Here is a 27,165-nt window from a genome sequence, read left to right on the forward strand (position 1 = left end):
TGTGGGGTGCTTCAGGAGCCAGAGGAGAAGATGCTGGGTACTCCTCTGCCCCCAACCTCTGCCCTACAGAACTCTCTCCCCAAAGCTGTCTTTCCTTGCACCTCCAAAGAGAAGCCTCTACCTATATACTCCGCTGAAAGGACCGGGGCAATACCTTTCCTGTGCACAAACAGCCTCACTGATGGGATGGGTACCACCCTTTGGCTGAAGGGGCCTGGAAGGGCAGTCCTCCCTGCTCCCTCTCCCAGGCCTGAGGACCTGTGGTCTGGCCTCCCCAGGGCCTTCTGAGTCAAGCCCTACCCCCACCCCCACCCCCACCCTGGAGCCAGAGCTGCTGCCCACCTGGAGGAGGCTGACTGTTATGTATGTAAAGCTGGGGCCACCAGGCCTGCAGGGGCCGGGGTCCCGCTGAACCCCAGGCCAGTGCTAGGCCCCAGAGACTGGAGGAGGGCAGGTGGCATGAGTGGGCTAGACAGCCCCAGCCGGCTGTTGGCTTCTCCTCCCAGCACCTTCTTTAACCATAGCCCCACCCACATCAGGTAGCTGCCTGTCTCTGGGCCTCTGCTTTGCCTGGCTAACTCCACTCATCCTCCAACTTCTGACTGGAGTTTCTTTCCCCAGGAAGCCTTCCCTAAACTGCAGGATCCCCCGGCCTTTCCCACGCTGTTTCCTCAGGAAGCACTTGCCTTTGTATACCTCTAGCCTGATCAGCTCAGGGCTCCCTGAGGACAGGGCTGTGGCATCTCCTCTTCACGACCTCTGGCAGGTCTGCAGCTGGGATCAAGCTCACGGTTGTGTGTCAGGGGAGCCAGCCTGGGGCAGAAGGTGAGGGGCAGGTGGGAGTGGGGTCAAGGCAGGATTTCTTCCCTTCCAACACGGGCACTGCAACCTCTGAACGTATGTACCTGTAGAGTAGGCCATTCACAGGTGATAAAGCTGGGGCTCATCTAGGGAAAGTGGCCTGCTTGAGTCACATAGTGAGAAGGTCTGCCTGCATGGGCTAAACTGGGGCGCAACGATGCTGGAGACCTCAGCTGCCTGGCCCACATGTCCTGCAACCAAGGCAGGGGGCTGAACTAACTGACCTCTCAGGGGCCTCCAGGTCAGAATTTGAGTATCCAAGTGACCACAGGCTGAGGCTCCAATTGACTTGCAGCACCCCCACCCCAAGCCTGCAGCCCTCTGACCCCCCTCCCTGGCAAGACAAGTGTCCTCCCTCCCACCGGCCCGACCAGCTCCCGGTTCAGCTGCAGAAACGGCCCCAACGTCTCTCTGGAACCCAAACAGGAAGCTGGGGAGAAGAGGGCCAACGGCCGGGGGATCTCTGAGGCTCCTCCAGGAAACATGTGGGGGGAGGGTGGGGCAAAGACAGGCCTGCGCACCCCACACACTGAGCATCCCTGACCCACCTGCCTCAGGGTCCCCTCATGGAAGACACTGTGGAGAGGGTCTTTTGGAACTCTCGCTCCTGGGTCACAATTTGTTTCCTTTTTAATAGACTTTATTTTTTACTTTTAAATTTATTATTATTTTTTAATGCTTATTTATTTATTACTGAGAGAGACTGAGAGAGCAGGGAGGGGCAGAGAGAGAGGGAGAGAGAGAATCCCAAACAGGCTCCTCGCTTGTCAGCACAGAGCCCGAGGTGGTGCTTGAACTCTCGAACTGTGAGATCATGACCTGAGCTGAAATCAAGAGCCAGACGCTTAACCTGCTGAGCCACCCAGGCGCCCCTAGACTTTATTTTTTAGAGCAGTTTTAGGTTCACAGCAAAACTGAGTGGAAAGTACAGAAGTTTCCCATATACCCCCTGCCACCCCCACTATCAACATCCCCTGCCAGAGTGGTACATTTGTTACATAGTGATGAACCTACATTGACACATTGTTGTCACCTGGAGTCCCCAGTTAACATTAGTGTTCACTCTTGGTGTTGCATGTTCTGTTTGGACAAATGTATAATGACACGTATCCACTACTGTCCTATCAGACGGAGTAGTTTTACCACCCCCACCCATCCTCTGTGCTCTGCCTGTTCACCCTTCTGTCTTCCCTAGTCCCTGGCAACCAGGGTTCTTTTTATTGCCTTCATAATTTTGCCTTTTTCAGAATGTCATATAGTTGGGATCAAATGGTATGTGGGCTTTTCAGATTGGCTTCTGTCACTTAGTGATATACATTGAAGATTCCTGCGTGTCTTTTCATGACTTGATAGCTTTTTTTTTTTTAAGGGCTAAATATTTCCTTATCTAGATGTACCACAGTTTATTTACCCATTCGCCTACTGAAGGACATCTTGGGTGCTTCCAAGTTGTGGCAATTATGAATAAAGCCACTATAAACAGCCATGTGCAGGTTTTTGTGTGGACATAAGTTTTCAACTCCTTTGGATAAATACCAAGGAATGCAATTGCTAGATCATAAACAGTATGTTTGTTTAGTTTGGTAAAAAGCTGCCAAACTGCGTTCCAAAGTGGCCGTGCCATTTCGCATTCCCACCAGCAATGAATGAGAGTTATTGTTTCTCTATATCCTCGCCAGCATTTGGTGTTGTCAGTATTTTGGATTTTCGCCATTCTGACAGGTGTGCAGTGGTATCTCGTTTTAATTCACAATTCTCTAATTGCATATGATGTTGAGATGGGTTTTTCTTTAAATAATCCTGAACTTCATTTTTTTTTTTTTATCAGCCCACCCTAAAGTGTCAAGCACCCAGGGATGGAGATACGCCTGAATCTCAGGCTCTGTTATGTCACTGGCTCGCCATTGGCCTTGGCAAGTCACTTACCAACCTGGACCTGTTTCTCAGGCTATGAAACAGAACTCACGGCACTCTTCCCCCTGAGAGAGGTATGGGGGTCTCTATCCGTAGGGTGTGGGTGATGGCTTGGCATGGTGGTCAGTGGGGAATGAGGCCAGGTGCCAAACCAGCTGTGACTGCATAGGGAGCCCCACAGGCCAGGGCTGAGGAGAGAGTCGGGGCAGCTGCTGCAGGGATGTAGGAAGCTCCCTGAGAGAGGACCAGAGGGCGGGGCTTGTCAGAGAGCACCTGGCCAAAGAGCATATGCTCCACCAGCTACGTGCACCAACCCCTCCTCCCCACCCCAGGGAAAATGGGACCAGAGGTTCCGAACGCAGGACAGGCAGTGAGTGGTGGGTGATGCAAATTGCAGGCAAAACTCAGGCAAACTGACACAGCTCCTGGTTCTTGTCCCTGGAGGAATGGAGCGTGAGCTCTGCGATGGGAAGCTCAAACAGGGTGAGAGAGGGCTCCAAAGCCTCAACGCCTGGCCCCCTCAAAGCCCTCCTGACCCAGGTGGGGGCGGGGAGGAAGAATCAGCAAGCAGGGCCCCTCCCCCCTTCCTCTTTTTGGGGTCTATGGGCCCTTCAGCCTCTTGCTCCCAGTCAGGCCCTGCCCTCAACAGCAAAACCCAAACAAACCGCACTCCTCTCCCAACTTCCAGAACACGTTTCTTTCTTACCCTACAGAAAAAGAGCAGAATGGCTCATATCCCAAGTGCTCTGATAACGTCTGTTGAATTAAAAAACTAATAATATATGCACGTGGTAGGAAAGTCAAACAAACGAGAAATATTTAAAATAAAACACGCCCTCCCTTCATCCTTTTCCCAGCCTCTGTCTGACAGCAACCAGGTAACAGACGAAAATGTTAGGTCCACACTAGCCCATATAAGCATGCGTATCCGTTAAAGAGAATGTAGAGGAAAGAAGGTTGAGGTGTCCCATGGGTCTTCTCTTGCTTTTTTTTTTTTTAATTTTTAAAATGTTTATTTTTGAGAGAGAGAGGAGGGGTGAGGGGCAGAGAGAAGGGGACAGAGGATCTGAAGCAGGCTCTGCACTGACAGCAGAGAGCCCGATTCAGGGCTCAAACTCACGAACTGTGAGATCGTGACCTGGGCTGAGGTCAGATGCTTAACCGACTGAGCCACGCAGGTGCCCCAGGCACCCCTTCCCTCACTTTTTTTTTTAATTTAATTTTTTACTGTTTATTTATTTTTGAGAGAGACAAACAGAGAGAGTGTGAGCAGGGGAGGGGCAGAGAGAGAGGGAGACACAGAATCTGAAGCAGGCTCCAGGCTCTGAGCGGTCAGCACAGAGCTTGACATGGGGCTCGAACCCATGAACTATGAGCTGAAGTCAGACACTTAACCAACTGCGCCACCCAGGCACCCCTTCCCTTGCTTTTTTAACTTCACAGCTCGACATCTCTCTGATCAGAACACACAGACCCACCCCATTCTTGGGCCACATGGAAATACCATGCCACAGAAGTGTTGTTAGGGGGCCAGTGCTCTGTAAACAGGCCTCTACACAGTGTCTAGTCTCTTGTTAGAGCGTTTGAAATGTTTGTTCACCTCTTTCCTAATCACCCCTGGTCACCCCTGGTCACCCCCAGAACCTCTGTGGCCCACCTCCGAGTCAAGAAGTCAGAGTTGCAATTAACCCAATGCAGGCAGAGAAATTCCTGGAGGCAGGGAGGCCTGGTGGCTTGGGCAAGGCATGCACTTTCTCTGAACCTCAATTTTTTTCTCTATAACATGGGGTGACCCTCTCTTAAAGTGGAGGTGGAGTTTTTTTTTAAGTTTATTTATTTTGAGAGAAAGAGAGAGAACACACATGCACGCACACAGATCGGGGAGGGGCAGACAGAGAGGGAGAGAGAGAGAAACCCAAGCAGGCTCCACACTGTCATCACGGAGCCCAACGAGGGGTTCGATCCCACAACCCGTGAGATCATGACGTGAGCCAAAATCAAGAGTCCGATGCTTAACTGACAGAGCCACCCAGGTGCCCCGAGGTGGAGATTTTTAAAAGGTGGTATGGTCTGAAGCATGGGCTTCCAATATACCCTTCTAGAACATGGAGGCTATTTGGTGAGATGAAATTTCCCCTGGAGTCTCCCAGGAACAGGAAAATAACAGACAAGGAAAGAGAGGCCCAGAGGGGTTGAGGAACTTGCCCAAGGTGACAGGGCTGGTGTGGGCAGACTGGTAAGTGGACTGACTGCTTTGTGAAGGCACCACCATGCTGGCATGTCCATCCGGGACTGGACGGCAGGAAGAAGCTGGGCAGAGAAGGCGCAGGAGGCGAATAGGAGCCATGGGAGACATAGGAAGCTTCCACACCGGACAAGGTGGCGAACTCACCCGCCTCCATCCCAGGGCAGGGCGAGGGGGTCTCAAGCCCCTCTGCATCCCTCCTCCTTCAGGAGGCTCTGTGAACTGACTTGCTAGAAGGAGTGACCACAGGAAGGTTTGTGGATGGTGCCCAAGGAGGGCTGGGAGGAGGGCTTGACATTATTTAGTGTTATTGTGTGCCACGTGTGGTATATTTTATGCCATTTAATTCTTGTATAAAAGAATTTTTTTTTAAGTTGGCTCCATGCTGGGCATGGGGCTTAACGTGGGGCTTGAGCTCACGACCCTGAGATCAGGACCTGAGCTGAGATCAATAGTCGTACTGTGACCAACTGAGTCACCCAGGCACCTACAACAGACGATTTTACTGCTGGGCCATGGACATCCCTTCCTCCCGAGGGTGGGTGACTGTATGGGTCCAGCATGGTAGGGGAACAGAGGCAAGAGGTGATGGATCCTTGGCTCTTGGGACCTTGAGGGCCAGGGTGATTGGGCAGGATGCTTCCTCTGTGTGTGTGTGTCTTGGGGGGGGGGTGGTGGTGACCAGAGAGCCAGGCGTTGGCCACCTCTTCCTCTCGCCTCAGCTCCCCCTTTCTTCTGGCTGCCCTGCCCTTTCACTTTGGCCAGGATCAAAGCTGTGTCCTGAGTCATCTTTGCTTTCTAGCTTTCTGGTTTTTACTCACCTGTCCCCCTGGTGTATGTTTTCTACCTTAGTGAAGAGAATTTTCTCTCTCCCCTCACTCCCATGCATTCACAAGGACACACAGCCTCCTTGGTGACAACTTCTCCAAAGGGTTCTCAGGGGAAGACCCCAAGATCAAGAGGACCCTGAACCTCCCAACCCACTGGAAGCCCAGAGGGCAAGCCTTGGCTGGAGGGTCTCTGAGTCAGCTGAGTCACAGGCTGGCTTTCTTGGAACCAACCATCCCACTCATGTTACAAGAAACCTGCGTCAACCGTGTGCTCCCCTGCCACAGACCTGGCTGGGTTGAACTTGAAGCAAAAGGCCCTGATGGTCAAAAGACAAAGATATAGGCCTTATCTCCTGTCCTTGGGCCAAATTTATAGTTATCGGGAGCCCTGGCCTCCCAAGACTTGGATAATCCATACCTGCTCCCGCCATGACTCCTTCCCCATCCTTCTCTGAAACTAACCTGAGCTTAGAGAAAGGGAGAACAACTTGGCTGGGCACCATGGGCACTGTGATGAGGTCAGTGAGGGGAGGCTGTGCCATCGGCAGGTGCAATCCTGGAAATCTTCCTGCAAGAGGTGGCATGATACAGTCAGACAAGGGCATTGGGAAGGCATTGCTGGAGGGACATGATAGGGCAGGAATAAAGTTACATGGCATGAGTGTGCAAGGGGCAGGAGGGTGGAGGTAATGCAATCATTCCTTCAAATTTTTGTTAAACATCTACTGTATGCCAGGCTCTGTTCTAAGCCCTGGGGCCGCAGTAAAACTGATCAAAAAAAAAAAAAAAATTCCTGGAGTTAACAGGAAGGAAACCCTGAGGGGGTAAGACTGAACATTTCCTAAAGGGTCTGAAGCTCAGCTGAGTCAGGGTGGGATGAAGGACCCGTTCTAGTGGCCCCTCACCCAGTAAGATCCAGGCCTGTGGTTCCATCTCTGCCACTAGAGCAAAACTCAGTACAGATGGGGCATGTGGGGGCCCAGGCCAACATTACTTCCAAGCAGTTGCAGCCTGTGCCACGGTGTCTTCCTTCTTCTTCTTGTTTTTCTTGTTCTTCTTTTTTACTTAATTTTATCTTTTTAATTTACATCCAAGTTAGCATATGGTGCAACAATGATTTCAGGAGTGGATTCCTTAGTGCCCCTTACCCATTTAGCCCATCATCCTCCCTCCCACAACCCCCCCCCAGTAACCCTCAGTTTGTTCTCCATATTTATGAGTCTCTTATGCTTTGTCCCCCTCCCTGTTTTTATATTATTTTTGTTTCCCTTCCCTTAGGTTCATCTGTTTTGTCTCTTAAAGTCCTCATATGAGTGAAGTCATATGATATTTGTCTTTCTCTGACTAATTTCACTTAGCATAATCCCCTCCAGTTCCACCCACGTAGTTGCAAATGGCAAGATCTCATTCTTTTTGATTGCCGAATAATACTCCATGGTATATATATACCACATCTTCTTTATCCACTCATCCATCGATGGACATTTGGGCTCTTTCCATACTTTGGCTATTGTTGATAGTGCTGCTATAAACATGGAGGTGCATGTGTCCCTTTGAAACAGCACAGCTGTATCCTGTGGATAAATGCCTAGTAGTGCAATTGCTGGGTCGTAGGGCAGTTCTATTTTTAATTTTTTGAGGAACCTCCATACTGTTTTCCAGAGTGGTTGCACCAGCTTGCATTCCCAATGGTGTCTTCCTTCTTTAAGGGTTAGAGTTGTTCTGATGTCCACCTTCTTCCCGGAAGCCCTTCTTGGTTGACCTCTCCCCTCACTAGAGTGGAAAAATGGGAGAGCCCATTTTTCTTAGAGGACACTGCCCTCAAGTTTATCAGAAACTTCTTTAAAGTCTAGAAAGATAGCCTTCTTCAGTTGACCTCACCACCTCTACCTACAAGGACCTGGATGAAAAATGCTGGTCTGTCTTTTTAAGAGTCTTGGCTAGGAATCAGAGGCACCTGGTTAAGCATCTGACTCTTGATTTTGGCTCAGGCATGATCTCACGGTTTATGAGATTGGGCCCTGAGTCGGGCTCTGTGCTGACAGCAAGGAGCCTGTGTGGGATTCTCTCTCTCTCTCAATCTCTCTCTCTGCCCCTTCCCTTCTCTGTCTCTCTCTCTCTCAAAATAAATAAATAAACATAAAAAAAGAAAAAGGATCTGGGATAGGAATCAGTTATTTGCAGTTGCAAATCCAGACGCTGCAAGATCTTGGGGAAGCTGTTTCTCTGGGCCTCAGTTTCCTCACCTGTAAAATGGAGGAAGAGGCGTACCCCTCTGGAAGGGGGTACCACTGGAAGGGGGATCAGTGGTAGCAGCTGGCATTGACTGACCACTAAATGCACGCCGGGCACCAAGCCATGCCTGTTATACGTACAGGCTTGCACATTATCTATCCTCTCAGTAACCTTGAGAGGACAGCATGGGGGCCACGCCCATTTTTCAGATGAGAACGTTGAGGCTCAGAGGGGTTCGTGCATTGTCTGAAGTCATATGGGTGGGTAATTCCAGAAACCCCTGCTCTGAACATATCACTCTCTATAGCTCTGGATAAAGATCCTATTGCATTCTGTTCAATCAGTTATTCATTCAACTGGCAGTTAAGCGGCACCAACTATTTGGCAGCTGTTGAGTAAAAGCCACAGCCCTTATTTGAGCGTCTGGTGGGTGCCCAGCTGGTTCTCTGTTGGGGGGTGGGGTGGGGGGCAGAACAGGTTCCTACCCTCTAAAAGCCTGGTGGTGTGTGGAGATGAAACTTAGCCACCGGACTCTGTGAACATCGGCCACCAGACACCTCTAGGTGTAGATAGAAGCCTGGATAATTCGCGGAACCTCTCTCTGCTTGGGCTCCAGCCACGTACTGGTGGTAAGAATGCCACCTTCTAGGGCCGGTGTGAGGATGCCCATCGTGATAACAAGGACACCTTAAGGGACCGGGTTTGGCAGAGAGTGTGTTGAACAAATCGTGGCCATTATTATTAAAGCGAACCACTGGAGAACAAGGGGCGACTGTGCATGGCCAGATGTCAGGTTGTGTGTCCAGAGGCGCCTCAGGAGCTCAGAGCGGGAAGAAAGGACCACGGCCACGAGCAGGCAGGGGAGGCTTCCTGGAAGAGCCAGCCTCCGCGGGGTGGGGAAGGGCTAAGCAGCCGGGAGCTGGCTGGAAGGCAGGCGTCTGGCCTGCGATGAGGTGTGGGGGGCAGGGAGAGAGGTGCACCTGTTTGTGTGTGTGTGTGTGAGAGAGAGAGAGAGAGAGAGAAAGAGAAGCAGACAGCTGGCTCTGAGGCCATCCAGAGAGTGTGAGCTCACACGTGAGCCGTGAGTCTGCACTGGCTCACTGCAGGGCGAGGGGCTCCAATGCCAGGGAGAGGCGTCTGGGACCCAGGGGGCCTCCAAAGGCATTAACAAGAAAGCAGCTCTGGGGGTGAGGAAGGCAGCCTGCCTCATTTGTGGGGGATGCATGGCTTGTGGCAGAGTCAGGAGAAGCCTAGGCAGACCCCGACAGGCCCTCCTCTCCAATCTGCCCCCTGGGCTGGGATCAAGAGCTGTGGATGTTGGCTCCCGGAGAGGTCTTCTGACCCCTGGCCTCGGCTCCTTGGCCTCCATTATCACCCCCCTCCCAGGCCAGCCTACGGGGCTAAGGCAGCAGGAATGGAGAACGGGAAGAGCTGCTCTGTGCAGGGCCTGCTCGTGGCAGGCAAGGGAAAGGCCCAGAATGGTGTTTACATTTTCCCTCTTTTCCTTCTGGTGGCCTGGCTGGCCGGCAGTTACACCACTGCGGTTTGCTGGCCCCGGGGAGTGCCTCCATTACATAACGCCTCACACAACCGCCCCTAAAGCACACACGCACACTCACTGGCACATGGTCAGACACACACACACACACACACACACACACACACACACGCTCTCGAAGAAACACACCTGCACAGTGTCAACACCCTCAGTTGGCAAGGCTGTTGTGTCGGGACACTTTCTGCCGTCCCTACTGACAGTTACCCAGGTAGGGGCTCCCCACCCCACCCTCCACATCGCCCTGGTTTCAGTGGGAGAGTCTTCCCAGCTCCTGGCCCTCAAGTCCCAGGTGCCTCGAGCCCAGGAGGCCTGCCCGGGGCTCCCAGGTGATAGCCTCGGTCTCTGGCACCAGCCCAAGAGGTGGACAGCCACGGGCTGCCCTCTAAGAGCCTGGAGATGTGGGGGGATGGGGCTTAGCCACAGGAGGATCCGAGAACAGGACAGGGAGACAGAAAGAGGGGAGAGGGCAGAGTTTCTCTCATGCAAACTCCAGAAGCTCAGAAAGGGGCATACAGGGAGCAAATGGGTAGATACGGCCTCTAGGGCACAGTGGGGTGAGAGGTACTTCGGGTAACGGTTTTGGAGGGCTACTCTGAGCTGTCCCGCAACTTAGCCGTGCCGCCTTTCGGGGTTCACCTGATGGAAATACACCAGGTCTGAGTGTAAGGATGTTTGTGCTGCCCTGTCCACAGAACTGGACTCGTGCGGAACCTTGGCGGCCATCACCAGGGCCCTCAGGCTACAGAGGACCATGAAAGAAGGTGCCAGCACCCCGAGTGTGGAGGGGGGCCGACGGACAGGAGGTACAGCATGACTTGGTCCTGTCCACTGCAACAACACATGAGCATGTGTGTAAATATTTATAGGTATAGCTACACTGTCAAATCTCAGGAATCCCTCACACAAAGAGATTACAAGGTAGTCAGCTGGGCTGAGTAGGACTGAGGAGACAGGTGAGGAGGGACTTTTCCCTTTGTAGCATTGGGCTTCTGCGTCTGTTGTTCGGAGATTCAGAACCAGCAGGCGTGAGTTCGGAATTAGAGGGACTCAGAAGGAGGGCGTGTCTAGCAAGGAGCAGATCCTCCCTCCCCCTTCCGAATGGCCCAGCGTGCCCGTGGGGCAGGGCTGGGGTGGCAGGCCTTGAGCACGTGTCTCCATTTCCCCCAGCTGCATTTTCTCATCTGTCAAGTGTAAGAGAACAGTGCCATCTCACAGGGGGCTCTGGTTTCGCTGCAGTCCTTCTAGGAGCCCTTCCAGGAGCCAGGCTGGACCGTGCAAGGAGGCACACGACGGCATTCTTGTTCTGAAGGAACTTCCAGGCTAGAGAGTCCACAGAGCTGTAACTAGCTGGTGTAGGACAACGTGCTCCGTGCTCCTACGAAGGCCCACGCAGGGCCCTGGGAGGCTGGGGTGGCGGGTGGTGGAGGGACCGTATCTGAGTTGGAGATTCAGCTGAAGCAGAGGAAGCAGGGGGACACGGCAGGTGTGTTCCAGGCAGGGACCCGGGGCCCAGGGGTGTGAAGAACATTAGGAATCAGCAGCCCTCAGCACTCCAGGGCAGGTGAGAAGCAGCAGGTTTCTAGGCAGGGCCTCATCCAGCATGTGTGGAAGCTTGGATTTGAACTGGGTGGTGGGGTGGAGGGCAGGGAGGGCACCCCTCAGGAGGGGCGTGATCGCCTAAGTGTTTTAGAAGCTCGCTCTGGGGAATGGTGGCTGAGAGGAGGAACAGCTGGGGGCTCCTGCTTTATCACTGTCCAGGCAAAAGGGGGAGCCTGAGTTGCTGAGGCAGTAAAGGCAGAGAGAGGGGACAGGACAGTGTCTGGGCATGGTTAGAAAGCAGAGTCATGAGGTTCGGGAAGCCTAGGAGGGAAGGGGTGGAGGGAACGCCAGGTTCTGGTATCAGTGACTGGATGGATGTGGTATCACAGCTGTGGAGACAGGGGGAGCAGGCCGGTCCACGTCTCTGGGGCATCTGGGAGGAGGTGGGTCCCAGGCTGCCGGGCAGGGCTGTGAGGGGCCACCATGCAGTGGGTGGTCCCTTCATTCCTCCTCCACTGGCACTGGCAGTCCACTGGACAGAGAGGTGGTCTGGGGATATTTTGGACCCTCTTGGCTGAGGGATGGAGGGGGAGCCATCAAGGGCGTCATGGATATGTCCCAGGACTGGCTTTGGAAAAGGACAACCCTTCAAGGGTTAGATGCTAGAGGTTACCTTCCTTATAGTTATTTGCATTTTACAGAACACTCTAGAATAGTAGTGCTGTTCAGTGCACGTGGCTGTTGAGAACTTGAAATGTGGCTAGTCGACTGAGGAAGGGAGTTTTAAATTGTGTTTAATAGGTACTAAATTTAAGTGGTCACTTGTGGTTAGTGTCTACCATATTGGACAGCACAGATGTATCTAGAATTTCTGTAGAAAAGCAGTTGCCACTCTTACCGTAAGCCTCGTGTGGTTGGGGGAGTTTGGTAGAGGCGGGCTAGGGGCCTTCCTGACCCCCCTCAGATTGCGTGTCTATTGGTTAAGTGTGGAAAAAAACCAAGAGATTCAGTAACAAATTGTTATATTGCATTTATGCATTCATGTATGTATATATTCATTCATTCATTCATTCAGTCTAGCTGACACACAATGCTACATTAGTTTCAGGTACACAGTGCAGTGATCTGACAGGTCTATATTGTTACACTATGCTCACAAGTGCAACTGCCATATGTCACCACAAAACACTGTCACACTACTGTTGACTACATTCCCAATGCTGTGCCTTTGCTACCGCGACTTAATCATTCCATAACTGGAAACCTGTATCTCCCACTCCCCTTCACCCATTGTGCCCGTTCCCGCCGCACCCCCACCACGTCCATTTTCTGTGTGCCAGGTTCTATCCTCACTACATGAATTAATTCACTTAAGCTTCATGAGAGCCCTAGGAAATAGGCCGGGTATTTTATAGATGAGGACATCGAGGCACAGAGAGCATCGGCAGCTGGCTCGCGGTCTCACCGCTGGCAGTAGCAAAGCTCAGCTTTGAACCAGCCATTTCAGCTTGCTGACCGCTCTGCTAGTCTGCACAGTTTCATCTGTGGGACCCCGAACCAGGGAGGGCCTCTCCTAGACACTTCACACGTGGCATCATATTTCACCCTCACGGGTGCTTTGTATAGCAGGAACAGCATTGTCCTCCCGTTTCCTAGATGAGGAGGCCGAGGCTCAGAGATTTGCTCAGGATTACACAGGCAGGGAGTGGCAGTGGAATGAGATTTGAATGGAGGTCTGTTGTAGTCCCTGTGTGACTAGGCCTCTCGCAGAGCAGTGGTGACACCGGCCTGGAGCCCTCCCGTGCCCCTGCTCCTGCAGCAGCTCTGGGCTCAAAGGGCTGTGCTTTGTAAGCTCCTGGCCATGTCCATCCAATGACCCTCCAGGCCCTCCCTGAGAGGCTGGATGGACAGAACATCCAGAAACCAGCCGCTCTGAGCCTCTCAGCCCAGAGGGATTTAGGTCTGCCTTGGTGAGAGTTGATATTTACATTTTTACCCACAGCCCTGTGGCACAGATCGTACCTGGGAAGAGTGTCCTGAGGCGGGGTGGGTGATCTCATTTTCCAGAAATTGGAAAATCTCCAGAGGGGTTCCCCCACGTTCTCTAAGCCTTAGTTTTCTCATCTGTGGGATGAAAGGGATACACTAGGTCATGATTTTTTTAAACATTTTTTATTTTTAAAAATTTATTTACTTCTTTATTACTGTTTTTTAATGTTTATTTATTTTTGAGAGAGAGCGGGTGAGGGGCAGAGAGAGAGGAGGGCAGAGGATCTGAAGCGGGCACTGCCCTGACGACAGAGAGCCTGATGTGGGGCTTGAACTCATGAACTGTGATCTGAGCTGGAGTCGGACGCTTGACTGACAGAGCCACCCAGGTGCCCCTACTTATTTACTTTTTAAAGATTTTATTTTCAAGTAATCTCCACACCCAGTGTGGAGCTTGAACTCACAACCCCGGGATCAAGACTTGCATGTTCTACCGGCTGAGTAGCCAGGTGCTGGCTGGCTAGCCAGGTGCCCCTAAACCTTTTTTTAGCGTTAAAATGTTGTGTGCGTGTGTGTGTTTTTTAATGTTCATTTATTTTTCAGAGAGAGAGACAGTGTGAGCGGGCGAGGAGCAGAGAGAGAGGAAGACAGAGCATCTGAAGCAGGATCCAGGCTCTGAGCTGTCAGCACAGAGACCGATGGGCTAGAACTCACGAACTGTGAGATCATGACCTGAGCTGAAGTTGGATGCTTAACTGACTGAGCCACCTGGGTGCCCCCAACTAGTAGGATTTTAAAAGCACAGATGAAGCAGGAAATAGACTGCCCTGGAATGGACCCCTGGAAGGCTTCTTGGAAATATGGGTTTATAGACAGTGTGAGAAAAGGCAGGTAGAGAGGAGTGAGAGAAGTAGCCCCAGGAGATTTGAAGGAGCAACAGTTTAGATTCCTTTGAATTTTGCTCCAGCCTTTCTGGTTTCAGGCATATGACAACTACACTGAGCTCAGTTTCCTCATCTTTGAAATGGGGATAGTAAAAGTACCTCAGTCTTGGGAGATATAAAGGACTGTCCTTAACATATGTAAAACTTTAGTTCATAAGAGAAGCTCCGAGGGGCACCTAGGTGGCTCAGTTGGTTAAGTGTCAGACTTCGGCTCAGGTCATGATCTCACAGTTTGTGGGTTCGAGTCCTGCATCCAGCCCTGTGCTGACAGCTCAGAGCCTGGATCCTGCTTCAGATTCTGTGTGTGTGTGTCTCTCTCTCCGCCCCTCCCCTGCTCACGCTCTGTCTCTTTCAAAAATAAATAAACATTAAAAACAATTAGAAAAAAAAGAGAAGCTCTATGAATAGCAGCTATTAGAATCTTTAAGGCATTTCTACCAGGAGACCTGTGGGCATGAGCTGGAGGAGGAGGGAAAGCCAAAGGTGATGAAGCAGAACGATAATAGAGTGGTCCCCTCTTATGGACGGGGATACGTTCCAAGACCCACAGTGGATGCCTGAAACCGTAAGTAGTACCCTACATACGCTATGTTTTTTCCTATGCAGACATGCCTATGAGAAAGTTTCACCTATGAATTAGGCACAGTAAGAGATGTACAACAATAACTAATAATAAAACAGAACTACAGCCATATACACATAAAAGTTATGTGAATGTGGTTTCTCTCAGAATTTCTTACTGTACTGTACTCACTCTTCTTGAGATGATGTGGGATGATAAAATGCCCACGTGATGAGCTGAAGTGAGGTGAATGACACTGTGATGGAGCATGAGGATAATGTGAAAAAACAACAGTGGAGAGAAATCATTGACCCACAATCTGATGTTCTAATGGAGGAATTGGTGGGAAGAAGGCAGGTGAGAGATCTTTTGAGGCCTGAGCTCACTGCCCCAGCCCCATCCTGTGCCGCCTGGCTCTGTTCTCCACCCTTTGGCACCATATCCTTCTTTCCTTACCTCTCTGGAACCATGCATCCTCTAACCACGGGGCCTTTGCACAGCTGCTCCTTTTACTTGGAAACTCTTTCATTGGCCCTTTGCCTTACCGTTACTTACACTTTGCCTTTCTTACTTTTGTAGGGGCTTTCTGGATCCTAAGTGAGGTCAGTTTCCCTGACAGAGGCTCCCTCAGTATCCTCTCCTTCCCTTTTGCAGCCTGGATTTCAGCCTGTGAGTATATATTTTCTAAAAATGAAGATAGAACTCGTATACAATAAAGCTCATCGGGTTAAAGTATATGAATCTACAAATTTTAGTATGTTCACAGGTTGTGCAACAATCACCATTATCTAGTTCCAGAATATTTTCATCAACCCCAAAAGAAACCCCATCTATCAGCAGTCAGTCCCCATTGATCCGCTAGCTCCTGGCCACCACCAATCTACTTTTTGTCTTATAGGTACGCCCACGCTAGACATTTCATAGAAGTGGAATCATACAATATGTGGTCTTTTGTGTCCAGCTTCTGTCACTGAAGTGTTTTTACAGTTCCTCCATGTATCAGTGCTTCATTCCTTTCTATGACTAAATACTAGCCCATTGAAAGGACATACCACATTTTGGTTATTTATTCATCTGTTGATGGACATTTGGGTTGTTTCCGCTTTTTGGCTATTGTGAACAAGTGCAGAAGTTTCTTATGTGGCCATCATGGAGCATGCACGAGGTCGAGAGGGGGAAACTAATATTATCATAATAGTTATAAAAACCGAAGTCTCACTTTGGAAAATAGTAAGATACTTCCTCAAAAAGTTAAACACAGAGTTACCATATGACCCAGCAATTCTACGTCAAGGTATATAGCCCAAAGAACTGAACACATGAACACACAGGGGCGCCTGGGTGGCTCAGTCGGTTGAGCGTCCGACTTCAGCTCAGGTCATGATCTCACACTCCCTGAGTTCAAGCCCCGCGTCGGGCTCTGTGCTGACAGCTCAGAGCCTGGGGCCCGCTTCAGATTCTGTGTCTCCCCCTCTCTCTGCCCCTCCCCTGCTCATGCTCTGTCTCTCTCTGTCTCAAAAGTAAAAATAAAAACATTAAAAAAAATTAAAAAAAAAAAAAGAAAACATGAACACACAAAAACTTGTACACGGATGATTATAGCCATATTGTTCAACAAGAGCCAAAAAGCAGAAACAACTCCAATGTCTATCAACTGATGAGTCAATAAACAAAACGTGGTGTCCGTATAATGGAATATTATCCTGCTACACCAAGGAATGAAGGCTGGTTCATGCCACATCATGAATGAACCCTGATGACAACTGATGACAGTGCACTCCATGAAGGCAGGGGATGACAGCTGTCAGCTCACCTGTTTACCCAGTGCAGACATTTACTAGACAACCAAGAACGGTCTGTAGGATTGTTGAAGGGTCCCAGCCAACAGCCCCAGCACCCCATCCCTTGGATGTCTGGACTGGATCTCAGGGCAGCAAGTCTGCCTGAATCACACCAGGTCTGGCCCTTGATGACATAAGCCTCCTACCCTGCATTGTTTCTGATTTCTGCTTCACCACATGGTGAAGCCATGGGAGCCATTGGGAGCCTGGACGTCCTGCAGTCCTGGAGTCCTGGCACACTGGCCTGACTGGACCTGAGGCTTCTTCGTTAGCAGCCAGGCCAGGAAGGGGCAACCAGGTAGCACAGGATCACCTGTCGCTTACCTCGGTGGAGTTCTCCCCAGAGTGTGCCCCTCCTATGCTCAGTGGTGTGGGTTGACAAACAGCAGGTTCCCAATGACCCCACAGTCCCTTCTCAAGTGGTGCGGGGCTCAGAGACTGCCTTGCAAGCAGCCTCTCACCTGTCACCAGGAGGGTGCTGGGATTCGGTGACACAGGCCCTGGACCTGCATTTCAAAGGGCTCCCCTTCTTCCTATAAAACTGGCACAGGCCCCAGAGGAGGGGTCACAGGCCACCCCCCCCCCCCCGGCCCAGCTCATCCTCCTGCAGAGGGGTCACTGGGAATTCCGTGTTTCGTCAAATATTGCTAGGCTAAGGAGTTTTATTTGAAAATAATTTTAATTAGCTGGAAACTAGGAGTTTAATAAATGGAAAACAGAGAACTTTCCAAGGCCACGGCTGGGAAACACTTGCTTTTTTAAAAATTCCGCCTGGCTTTGCAGGCCAGCTAAGCACCCTGACACAAGGGCCCGATTGCCAGAGGAATCCACAAGGAAAACAAAGGTTATTTTTAGAGAAATATTTTAAACTCGGTTTCAGCGAGCTCAGGAGTTTTCTTGTCTGTCTAAAATCCTTAATATCTTTCCTTCTATTTCAGAACTGCTTCTCATCCCAGAGGGTATAAGAACTCCTATCTGATGAGAGCTATTTCTGTACAGATGAAAATAAAGGGGTCCCCTCCCCCTCCAACCAGAGAATTGTTTCTAAATATGTCCCTGCAGTCAGGCTCAAGCAGCCTGTCCTTGACAGGTGTGCCCAGCAGTAAGGTGGGCCTGGGGTCCCTGCAGGTCTGGAGGCCTGTCTGCCACCCTCCCACTCTTAGCCCTGTTCTGCCCACCCCCCTGCAGGAAGCAGATGACAGCCTGGCCACCATTTCCGGGTTTTGAAAGCAGTTTTTAACTTGAAAGAGGCCTGCTAAAAAGGGCTGCTTTTCCTCTGTAGGTGTTGTTAACACTCTCACCCCCATGCAGACACATCTAGACCCAAACATACAGCAACACCCACAGGTCCTTCCTCACACCCCACAGACCCACACACCTACCCACACAGCAACAGTTACAGATACACCCACACATAGATCCACCACGCGTGCGTGCGCGCGCGCGCACACACACACACACACACACACACACACACACAGCAACAGATACAGCCACAAACCCTGACCCCCGACTCACACACAGACCTCTGAACACACCCATACCCACCTACCCACCCACCCACACACACACACACACACAGCAGCAGCAGCAGCAGCAGCAGATGCACCCAAATCCAGACCCCCACTCACAGGCAGACCCCTGAACATACCTACGCACACATACAATCACAGACACGCCCAAGCCCATACCCACACTCACCCCACGGACTCTCAAGCTCTACAGACATACATACCCCACACACATATCGACAGCCTCACATACCAGTGCTCCCCTCTAGCATACAGACACAGAACTTTGAACACCTGCATACAGAATGATACCCTCGAACAGGTGCACTCCCAGCTAGACACACAAGGACACAGATACACGCCCTGACAAACCTCTCTCCACACACACAGACACACCCTTAGACACAGACACACTCATATGCTTTCCAGGTTTAGCAAAAACTGTCAGGAGAGGTTGGAGAACCCACTGAAGCAGGCGTGGGCCCTGGAGGGGCAGTGGCTTCCTGCTGCCCAGCCCCTCACCCACCTCCTGCCTGCAGGGTTCCTCCTGGGCAGGCCTCTGGGCCCTGGCCCTGCCTCTTTTTCCTCCCTTCCTCCTTGGCCTTGCCAGCAGCACGAAACTGGAACTGCCCTGGATGGCTACGGGTCTGCACATTCCTCAGAGTGTGGACAACAAAAAAATAAACACAATTAAATCAGGTAACGACAACTGGAGAGTAGCTACGGTCCTCCGATGGAAGGGGAGGCTGGCTGTGGCTCAACCTCTAGGGGTCCCATGGGCTCCCCTAACTCAGGCCAAGGAAGGTGCAGAGACCCAACTTGTGCTTTCAAGAGGACTTGGCCAGAGTCATCTCTTCTTTGCTCTTGTCACCATGAGCTAAAGTGGGGGGCAGTATCTAGGGATGGTTCCCTCCCAGTTCAAATGCTCTCTAGGGTTTCTTCCTTGCACACATCCAGCCTGGAAGGTTTTCTCAGACCTCCAGGCAGATTTTAAGACCCAGTTTCCTCTGCTGGGCCAGACCTGTGGCCAAGAGCTGTGCCTGTCTGTCCTTCCTTCTCTGGGCCCTCCCAGGCCTGGACCTTTTATCTGGACTCCTGAACCTCTGCAGGGCTTGAAATCCCCATCTATTCCCATTGGTGGGTGGCGGGGGCTTTGGCCTCCTCAATCATTTGTGTTGTGGCTTTTTTTTTTTTTTCCCTTTAACATACTCAGCAGTCGATTCAGACAGAGTGAGGAGTGGCAAATATGTCCATGCATGCATCCCTTCTCTAAAATAATCTAGAAGGTGGCAGGTACTAATTGAGCTGCTTTAAAAAGTACCTTATTTTTTTTAAGTTTATTCATTTTTGAGAGAGAGAGAGAGAGAGAGAGAGAGAGAGAGGGAAAGAGCAAGCGGGGGAGGGGCAGAGAGCCAGGGAGACACAGAATCCGAAGCAGGCTCCAGGCTCCGAGCTGTCAGCACAGAGCCCGACGCGGGGCTCGAACTCACAGGCCTCGAGATCATGACCTGAGCCGAAGTCAGATGCTTAACTGACTGAGCCACCCAGTCGCCTAGGCGTCCCCCCAAATACCTTATTTTCAAACAGCCCAGGGCAATGCCACTATGAAGACATTCTAAACACCCTCGCAGCATCCTGGGCTCACTTTCACAACTGGCTGCAAAAGAATTTTATCTGGAGTGTAACACAGTCTTGGAGCCAGTCAACTTCAGTTCCGCTCTCCAGCCCGTGACAGGAATCCTGGCTTGTCCTTGCTTGCAATTTTTACTTCTAGTCCCCTTAATTTACAAGAAAACTTTCCTAAGAGCGATCGAGCAATAGCAGAGAGTTTTGTTTGCTGTTAATTCCAGCCGCTGCAGAAAGACAATGACCTATATACCCTCCATTGATCTGCGGCAAGAGGAAATTTCTGAATGATTCCCCCCAGCTTTCCATGCTCCACTGAGTCTCAAATACAAAACATCAGATCCTAGCAGTTGGGCTCTCAAACAAACCAATTTTTAAAAATGAATGTGGCTTATCCCAACAAGTCTGACATTCCAGCCCATCAAAAGTGCTTGTTTAGAAAAATAAGTTTTGGAATGAAGTGGCAACAAGGCCTTTGAAAGCAGCTTGGCCTAAATAGCACCGCATTTTAGACTTTTCCTTCCCAACGCACATTCTTTATGGGGAAGAGGCCAGGGAGCCCGCAGGGTCTTGCCGCCTGAGCCCTTCTCGGCCCCGGGCTTCCCCTCCCCCCACGGCTGAGGCCCTTAGCCAGGGGCCGGGCATCTGGGAGAACTTTGAAACTGTTCCCCATCCCCTTTGGCAGCCAAGCACCAAAACGCTCCAGTTAACGTGAAACAGCTGCCCGAGGCCTGGCGGGCTCCAGACCGCCCCTCCCCCACCCGCCCGCTCAGCTGGGAGACACGGGAGCCCCCGCACAGGGGTGCCAGCAGCGGTTGATAGCGCCCAGCTGTTGCAGATAAGAAAACAAACTATCGCGAAATCTTTTACCTACTTTGGAAGAAGTGTCTGAACTGGGGGGTGGGAGGGGTGGGAGGAGGGAGAAGGGAAAAATGTGAGTTGATTTATGAACCTGATTTTGAAGTTTCGAAAGGGATTGTAGGGGGAAAAAAGTTACCAAGGTTTTGTTCACTTGTGTGCGAATCAGCAGACAAATTGGTGCCCTTTCTTTTTTCTTCCTTTTTCTAGAGGCCTGGGTTGAATTTGCTTTCTGGCCACTTAGAGTCGCCTAAAGCAGACACAAATCCTTTTGCATAAATAACGTGTGTGCTCACTCCCAGAGGAAGCTGTCTGCATAAACAAACATTACCCAGATATAAGTTTGACCTGTTTAATCTTCCTCCCCTTTCCTTCCTCTCCGGACAAGGACACAGCCAGCCTTCCCAAAGTAGAGGCAAAACCCTGGTTCTCCAGCCCAAGAAAGTTTGTAACCCAACCCCCTCTTCTCCAGCTCAGCGTTCTAGTGGCCCTCGATACCCTCCTCCCTTCCCCACCCTAGCTGTTCTGGTCCCTGGGTGTCCCAGCAAAAAAAATCGGACCTTCAGCTGCCACTGCAGACACGTGATCCACTTGGTGACTCACAGGCGGGCCACACCCCCTCAGGCCTTCAGCCAGGGCCTGCCACCAGCCAGTCAGCCAACACTGGGATGCATCTTATTACCAAGGGGAACAGCTAACTAATGCCCTTGACAGTCCAAATAATTACTTTCTTTCAGCTAAAAGAGCTTGCTATAACATACATAGGGGCAGGCTTTTCTGAATTCTCACCTTGCCAGCTCCCGTGGAAACCTTAGCTCCCAACCCCTGCAAGGCCTGGGCAATGCCCGGAAAAGTGGTGGTAATTAAGGTAAGAGGCTCCATGTTCTGGTTTAAAAAAAAAAAGAAAAAAAAAAAAAGCTGGCTTACACATGAGTACCTTTTTTCCCAAAAATTTTATTGGGGGAAAACTACAAAACATTTACAGTACAATGTTTACAGCCACAATCTGTAGTGAACTGATTTCCCCAAAATATATTACAACTCAAGTTGACTTATCTTGTTACATTCAAAAACCTACTTCTGTCAAAGTAGTCCAGAGTCCATACATACATAGTGCTCCAACTGTACCTACGTACAAACAAACTAAAGCTACTGCTCATTCATCCGCTGTCCAGGAAAGCATTCCTGCCTTTCTACGCACACACAAAAAAAAAATAGTACAAGTTTTGGAATCTTCTGTAATGAAACAAGGCATATTCATGTACTACATACCATTTTAGCACTAAGAGGTGGCCTCTTTATATCTATATAAAAAAAAAAGTGGTAAATATCTTTTCCTTTTGTGCAGTTGAACCCATCCTACATTCAAATTCTCCCAAGCACTAATAGAAAAATACTTATTTGGTTGAGGAAGATTTAAGGCAAGTTCTGGCCCTTCCAAAGGCACTGTGAGACTACCCCCACCCCATTATTGCTACATGTCTTTATACGCAGAGTATGTCACAGTAGAATTGGTGGAACGAACAAACAAACATGGGGTTTTGTTTTTTGTTTTTTTTGCTCATGTCAAAAGTTGGAATGAGAAAAGCATGCCACATTTAAACCTGATTGCAAAGTATGTGGTCACCTTTTTTTTTTCTTTAAAGTTGGATGGGCTACAACCATTATACATTCTAAGAAAACTCATAAGATATTCCTCAAACTACTTCCACAGCATCAGGATAGATTTCTGTGAAGAAATCATGCAATCTTTCAAAATTTACGTAAACAAGGAAAGAAATTAATGAAATAAATATTACATACAATCTCTTAAATTAAGATTTTTTTTACTCATTTACAATAAAATAACCAAGTGAAGTTACAAAAGGCATATATTACTGTGAAAAGAACATACACTCCACATTTTGCCGATTAATAATGGCAATCATAATTTAACATAATAAAAGAATATATATCTATTGCTTTTCATCATACTTGATAAATACAGTATGAACAAAATTTTCAATGTATACTTTTCACAAGATAATAAATAAGTTAAATAGTTTTTTCATATTGAGTTGTGGTGCAGTGGTGCGAATCAACTCAAAACAGCTAAAAATTCAGCAGTTATTCCCCCAACGATTACAAACTAAGCTCTGCCCAAGGCTTCCAGAAAGAGCAGACAAAATGGTTCTAAAATTAAACATCCACTAAGTGGTGGCAACAAAACCAGTAACCGGTATGAAACTTTGGAATGCAAGGGTTTTTTTTTTTTTTTCCCAGACGTATAGAACGTTGTGTCAAACAAAAACCTGTCACACTGAAGACTACAATCAAGGCATATTCTTGGTAGAATACTGGATTCCAGAAGCTTATAAGTTTAGCAAGGTGGTGGCTGGCTGGTTTGTTTACACTGGTCTGAGACAAACGACAATTAGGAACTTCTCTCAAGATAAGAGTTCCCACATCTGGACTGTAACTAATGCTTTCAAGTGAAGATATGGAATGGTGGTTGGTAGCTGCTGGTGCTGGGTTGATTTTTTTTTTTTCCTAAAGTCCCAAACTCATAGGAGACCTAAAAGTTTAAGTGTTTGGTTCTTTGTTCTGTTCGCATCACAACTGCCCTGTTGTGAATATTTTGTTCATCAATACAAAAGTTCGTTGGCTTTTTTGCTCAACAAGAACGAAACTTCGTAATAATAAAAATTAAAAAAAAAAAAAAAAAAAAAAAAAGAGGAAACCGAAAGGGGAGGGGTGGAGGCCCCTCCCGGCACACAAGTTCGAGTCCAAGTGCTCGGTGCGGCCCGCAGTCTGCTCAGGGCCTATCACCAACCTCACTCCCGTGCCTCCCCCACCCCGCCCTTAACGGGGGTCGAGACGGCAGGGGCGCCCTCCAACATCCCCAGAACAGCCTTCCCTTCCTCCTCCTCGCTGGCGCCCTCTTGCCTCAGTCGTCGGAGATGGACAGGCGGCTGAAGATAGGCAGGCGGCGGCCGGGGTCGAGGCTGGGGGATTCGGAGCCGCTGAGGCTGCCGGAGCTCAGGGAGCCGCTCAAGTAGCTGTCGCGGTCAGACAGCGAGTCCGGGGGGCTAGGGGGCGCGTCGAACACGGGAGACTCGGACAGGCGGCGCGGCAGCTGGAAGCTGAAGGGCGGTGAGGGCGGCGCGGCAGAACTGGCAGGGAGGGGCGCGCTGGGCGGCGCCGGAGGCTGCGCGGGGGGCACCAGGCCCTGCTGTTGCTGCTGCTGCTGCTGCTGGCTGCGATAGTACGCCGCGGCTACCGCGGCAAAGTTGTGCGTCTGGATGGCGAGGGGCGCGATGAGGCTGCTCAGCTCTGGGCCGAATGCAAAGGCGTTGTTGGCGCACGAGGCCGACGAGCAGGCCGCGCACTGGGCGCCCGGCGCCAGCAGGTCCTCGGCGCCCCCGGTGCCGTACAGAAGCGCTGCCGCGGCCGCAGCTGCCGCCGAGGCACAGCACGTCGGGGCGCCTGATGGCGTGGAGGCCGCTGAGGCCGAGGAGCAGGACGAAGCGGACGAGGAGCAGGAGGAGGCCGAGGAACAAGAGGGCGGTGGCGGCGGCGTGCGCGACGTGGGGCTGTCGAGCAGCAGTGGCGACTCGAGGCCCCCGGGGGGCTGGTGGTGGCCAGACGGGAAGCCCGAGAAACTGAGGCTGTGATGCAGCTTGGGCCGCGGTTCCCGGGGGAAGCCCAGGTGCAGCGCGTCACGCGCGCTGAAGGCGCGCAGGTCCCCGGAGGCGCCCCCCGACGGCGCGGGCCGCCGCTCGTCGGCGTTGTGGATGAAGTGGCAGCGCGGGCCGTAGGGGCAGAAGCCGATGGTGTGGAAGGTACGGCACAGCTCCGTCTTGTACTTCGGGTGCCGGGTCAGGCTGCGCAGCTCGTGGAAGCCGTGAGCGAACTGGCACTTCTCGCCGTACTTGCACGTGCCGCTCTCCTCGAAGGGCCGGCACAGCTCAGTTTTGTAGCGCGTGGAGTTGATCTGGGAGCCGCCGCCCCCCTTCTGCTGCTGCTGCTGCTGCTGCTGCTGCAGGTGCAAGAGGTGCTGGCTCCGCTCTCCGTTCTCGCTGAATGAGCGGTCCCGGAATTTGTTCTCCTTGTTCAGCAGGGCCGTGCCGCCGCCCCCTGACTGCTCCTTGAGAGTGCCGTAGGAGGCCGGGCCGCCCGCCGCCCCGCTGCCGCAGCTGCTGCCGTTAGCCGCGCCCGGGAACTTGGGCGAACAGCTGCCGGGGCTAGGCGCGGTGTGGGCGAGTGCGTGCAGGTTGCTGGCCGAGTGCCGTCGGAGAAAGCCCGGTGTGAAGCCCGAGCTAGGGGCGGCGGCCACGGGCGTCCCCACCGCCTTCTTGTCCAGCATGTTCAGATTGAGGTTGGCCAGGGATTTCTCCGTCTGCCAAAAGGAGGGGGGCGAGGACGGGATGAAATATGGAAAGGGAGGGAAGAGTTGGGGCGAGTTGCAGAGGAACTTCCAAGCCTTCTGATTCTTCTTCCTTTTTGCAGATTTCGATTCGGCCCCCACCCTCCGCCCCTACACGCGCAAAAGAATCATGTTCGCGTTGGGAGGAGCCGACTCCCACCCCAGGCCGCGCTCGGTTTCGACATGTGATCCTCAGCCCGTGGGCCGCCAGTCTGGGCGGCGCAAACCCCGTCCGGGAAGCCCCGGGCAGCGTGGCCGCGGTCGGCGCCGGAGGAACTAAACAGCGACAGCGGCTCCCCCCTGCCCTTCCTCCCAGCTCCTTCTCCCCGCCCACAAGGCACGAGCACACACTACAGCAAACTCCAGGATTTTTCCCGACCCCTAAGTCAAGGTGGGGTGGGTGCCCCAAAAGCCGAGGGCAGAGGCAAAGTCTGAAAACTCGAGGGGCTTCCTGCCTGCCCGCTTTACTCCCTCCTTGCTCCCTCGCGTACCTTGCACAAGAAGTCGATATCGTAGAAGGCGGACAGAAGTGTGGTCGACATGTTTCTGGATCCTGTAATGGTCGGCGCTGCAGGCAGGGAGGTCCGGAGGAGCCCTCGGGGCGGCGCGGCCGGGCTCGAGCCACGACGAATAACGGGTGAGGGGCGGGGGAGGAACCGAAAGTTTGCCGGGGTACGAGACAAGAGGAAGAGGGAAGCAGCGTGGACTGGCTTGCGGGTGCCCGGGAGTGCGGAGTGGGGGGAAAGGAGAAGCAAACAGCGCTCCTCCGCGCCCCGGGGTGCCCGGCCCGCCCCCCCCCCGCGCGGAGCCGACGACAGCTCGCGGACTGCTGGAACTCCGCGGCCCGCGAGCGCGCGCCCTATATAGAGCCCGGGAGCGCGGCAGCGGCTAGGCGGGCGTGCCGGAGGAGGGGACTGAACGCTGACCCCGCCGGGGTCTCCAGGCAACGCCGCCCGCCGGCTCGCGGACGTCAGGCGCCTTCGTGGCCTCCCATTGGCCGCCGCCAATTTTTTTTCTCCGGGGGAGGGGGCGGGAGGCCGTGGGGCGGGGCAGGCTGCCGGGGCGCCCGGGGCGGCGTGGAGAGCTCGGCCCTGTTGGGTGCTGCTGGGTGGCGGCGGGAAGATAAGGCTCCTCTTCTCTGGGGCTGCCCTGTTGGAAATCCACTGCACGTTTAAAGTGACCAGAGTTCTGCAGCCCTGGACGTGTCTCCTCGCGCCGGATCCTGCTAGGCGAAATTGCGAAGCTTTTATCTCCCACTCTCGGTTTTATACTGGGCGCGGGAATTGCAAAATGCAAGAATATTGCAACCGTCCGCGCGGCCCGGCTGGCTTGCAAAGGGTGCTTGGGCCGGGAGGCGGGGGCTCTGGGCCTGCGTCCGGTGGGTGGTGGCTCCATCCCGATTGCACGTGGAGGCGCGGTGGGGGTGGGGGCGGGAGCGGCCACGCGGGCGGCTGCCGCGGCAGTCTCGCCCGGAGGAGCCTGGGCCCGTTTCTCCGCCCCCGTCCCCGCCCAGGCTGCAGTAAACAGGGCTTGAGCGCCGGGGCCTGCAGGGCAGGGCTGAGTGTCTGAGGACAAGGCGCTGGCTTTGCTAATCACATCACAAGACCTTGAGCTAGGGCCAAAGGCGCGGAGTGGCGCGGGGCGTCCCGGGCGGGGGAGCCGGCTGGGAGGACGGGAGGAAAGGCCAGGAGAGCTGCGCAGGCCTGGAGGCGACTTCCCGCCACCCCGTCCGTCCGCCGGTCAGCTCGGCCTTCCCCAGCCCTCCCAGGGGATGGGGTGCAGCTGCCGGCTGAGGCTCCCCGGCCGCCGCGGCCGTGGCCGGGCGTGCCCTCCACGTCCCTTTCCTCCCTGGCCGTTGGGGGCGCCGCGCCCTGCCTTAGCTCGTCGTGAGCCGCAGGCTCGGCCTGAGGCCGGCCAACTGCCCAGGCAGTACAGGGCGTCGAGGACGCTCAAGGTGGGCTTGCCCTCTTTTTTCCCCCCTCTCACCAGTCCCACACCCCAAAGCCCTGCTCTGGGTAATGCCTTTGCCAAGGGGCCCCCTCAAGGGTACGGGGCAGACAGCCCCCCCTAGCGCCCAGTTAGGCAAAAGCCGCTGACAGCCCGGTCGGGCAGATGTGGGGGGTCTGGGCCAGGACACTTACCACTCGTCTAAACATATGCTGCCAAAACCTGGAGCGGGCCCATGATCTCGCACACCTGGTAGCTTAGGCTGCATTTGGGCCTAAGTTGGAAGGCCCAGTTCCCTCT

The 27,165-nt window shown here is 52.5% G+C and overlaps 1 protein-coding gene and 1 long non-coding RNA gene across 2 annotated transcripts; both read right to left on the bottom strand.

Moving 5' to 3' along the window:
* Positions 1 to 10,489: 10,489 nt before the first annotated feature.
* On the bottom strand, positions 10,490 to 13,413 carry LOC111559808. The gene is made up of 2 exons (XR_002741110.2): positions 13,205 to 13,413; positions 10,490 to 12,155 (listed from the first exon to the last, which is right to left on the bottom strand). It is a non-coding gene; the product is annotated as an uncharacterized LOC111559808 (long non-coding RNA).
* Positions 13,414 to 21,447: 8,034 nt separating this feature from the next.
* On the bottom strand, positions 21,448 to 25,768 carry ZFP36L2 (ZFP36 ring finger protein like 2). Its single transcript, XM_011281046.3, has 2 exons — positions 25,410 to 25,768; positions 21,448 to 24,891 (listed from the first exon to the last, which is right to left on the bottom strand). The coding sequence occupies exons 1-2, from the start codon at positions 25,458 to 25,460 to the stop codon at positions 23,440 to 23,442; spliced, it is 1,503 nt and encodes a 500-aa protein (XP_011279348.1). The 5' UTR covers positions 25,461 to 25,768; the 3' UTR covers positions 21,448 to 23,439.
* Positions 25,769 to 27,165: the final 1,397 nt, after the last annotated feature.

This window comes from Felis catus, chromosome A3 (assembly GCF_018350175.1).
Source record: "Felis catus isolate Fca126 chromosome A3, F.catus_Fca126_mat1.0, whole genome shotgun sequence".
NCBI classification, from domain to species: domain Eukaryota; kingdom Metazoa; phylum Chordata; class Mammalia; order Carnivora; family Felidae; genus Felis; species Felis catus.

What these genes read in the sequence shown, in the direction of transcription:
- ZFP36L2 (XM_011281046.3), bottom strand. Translation starts at nt 25,460, where the DNA reads ATGTCGACCACACTTCTGTCCGCCTTCTACGATATCGACTTCTTGTGC. An exon ending in ATATCGACTTCTTGTGCAAG is followed by an intron (nt 24,892 to 25,409) that starts GTACGCGAGGGA and finishes TCCTTTTGGCAG; the next exon opens with ACGGAGAAATCCCTGGCCAA.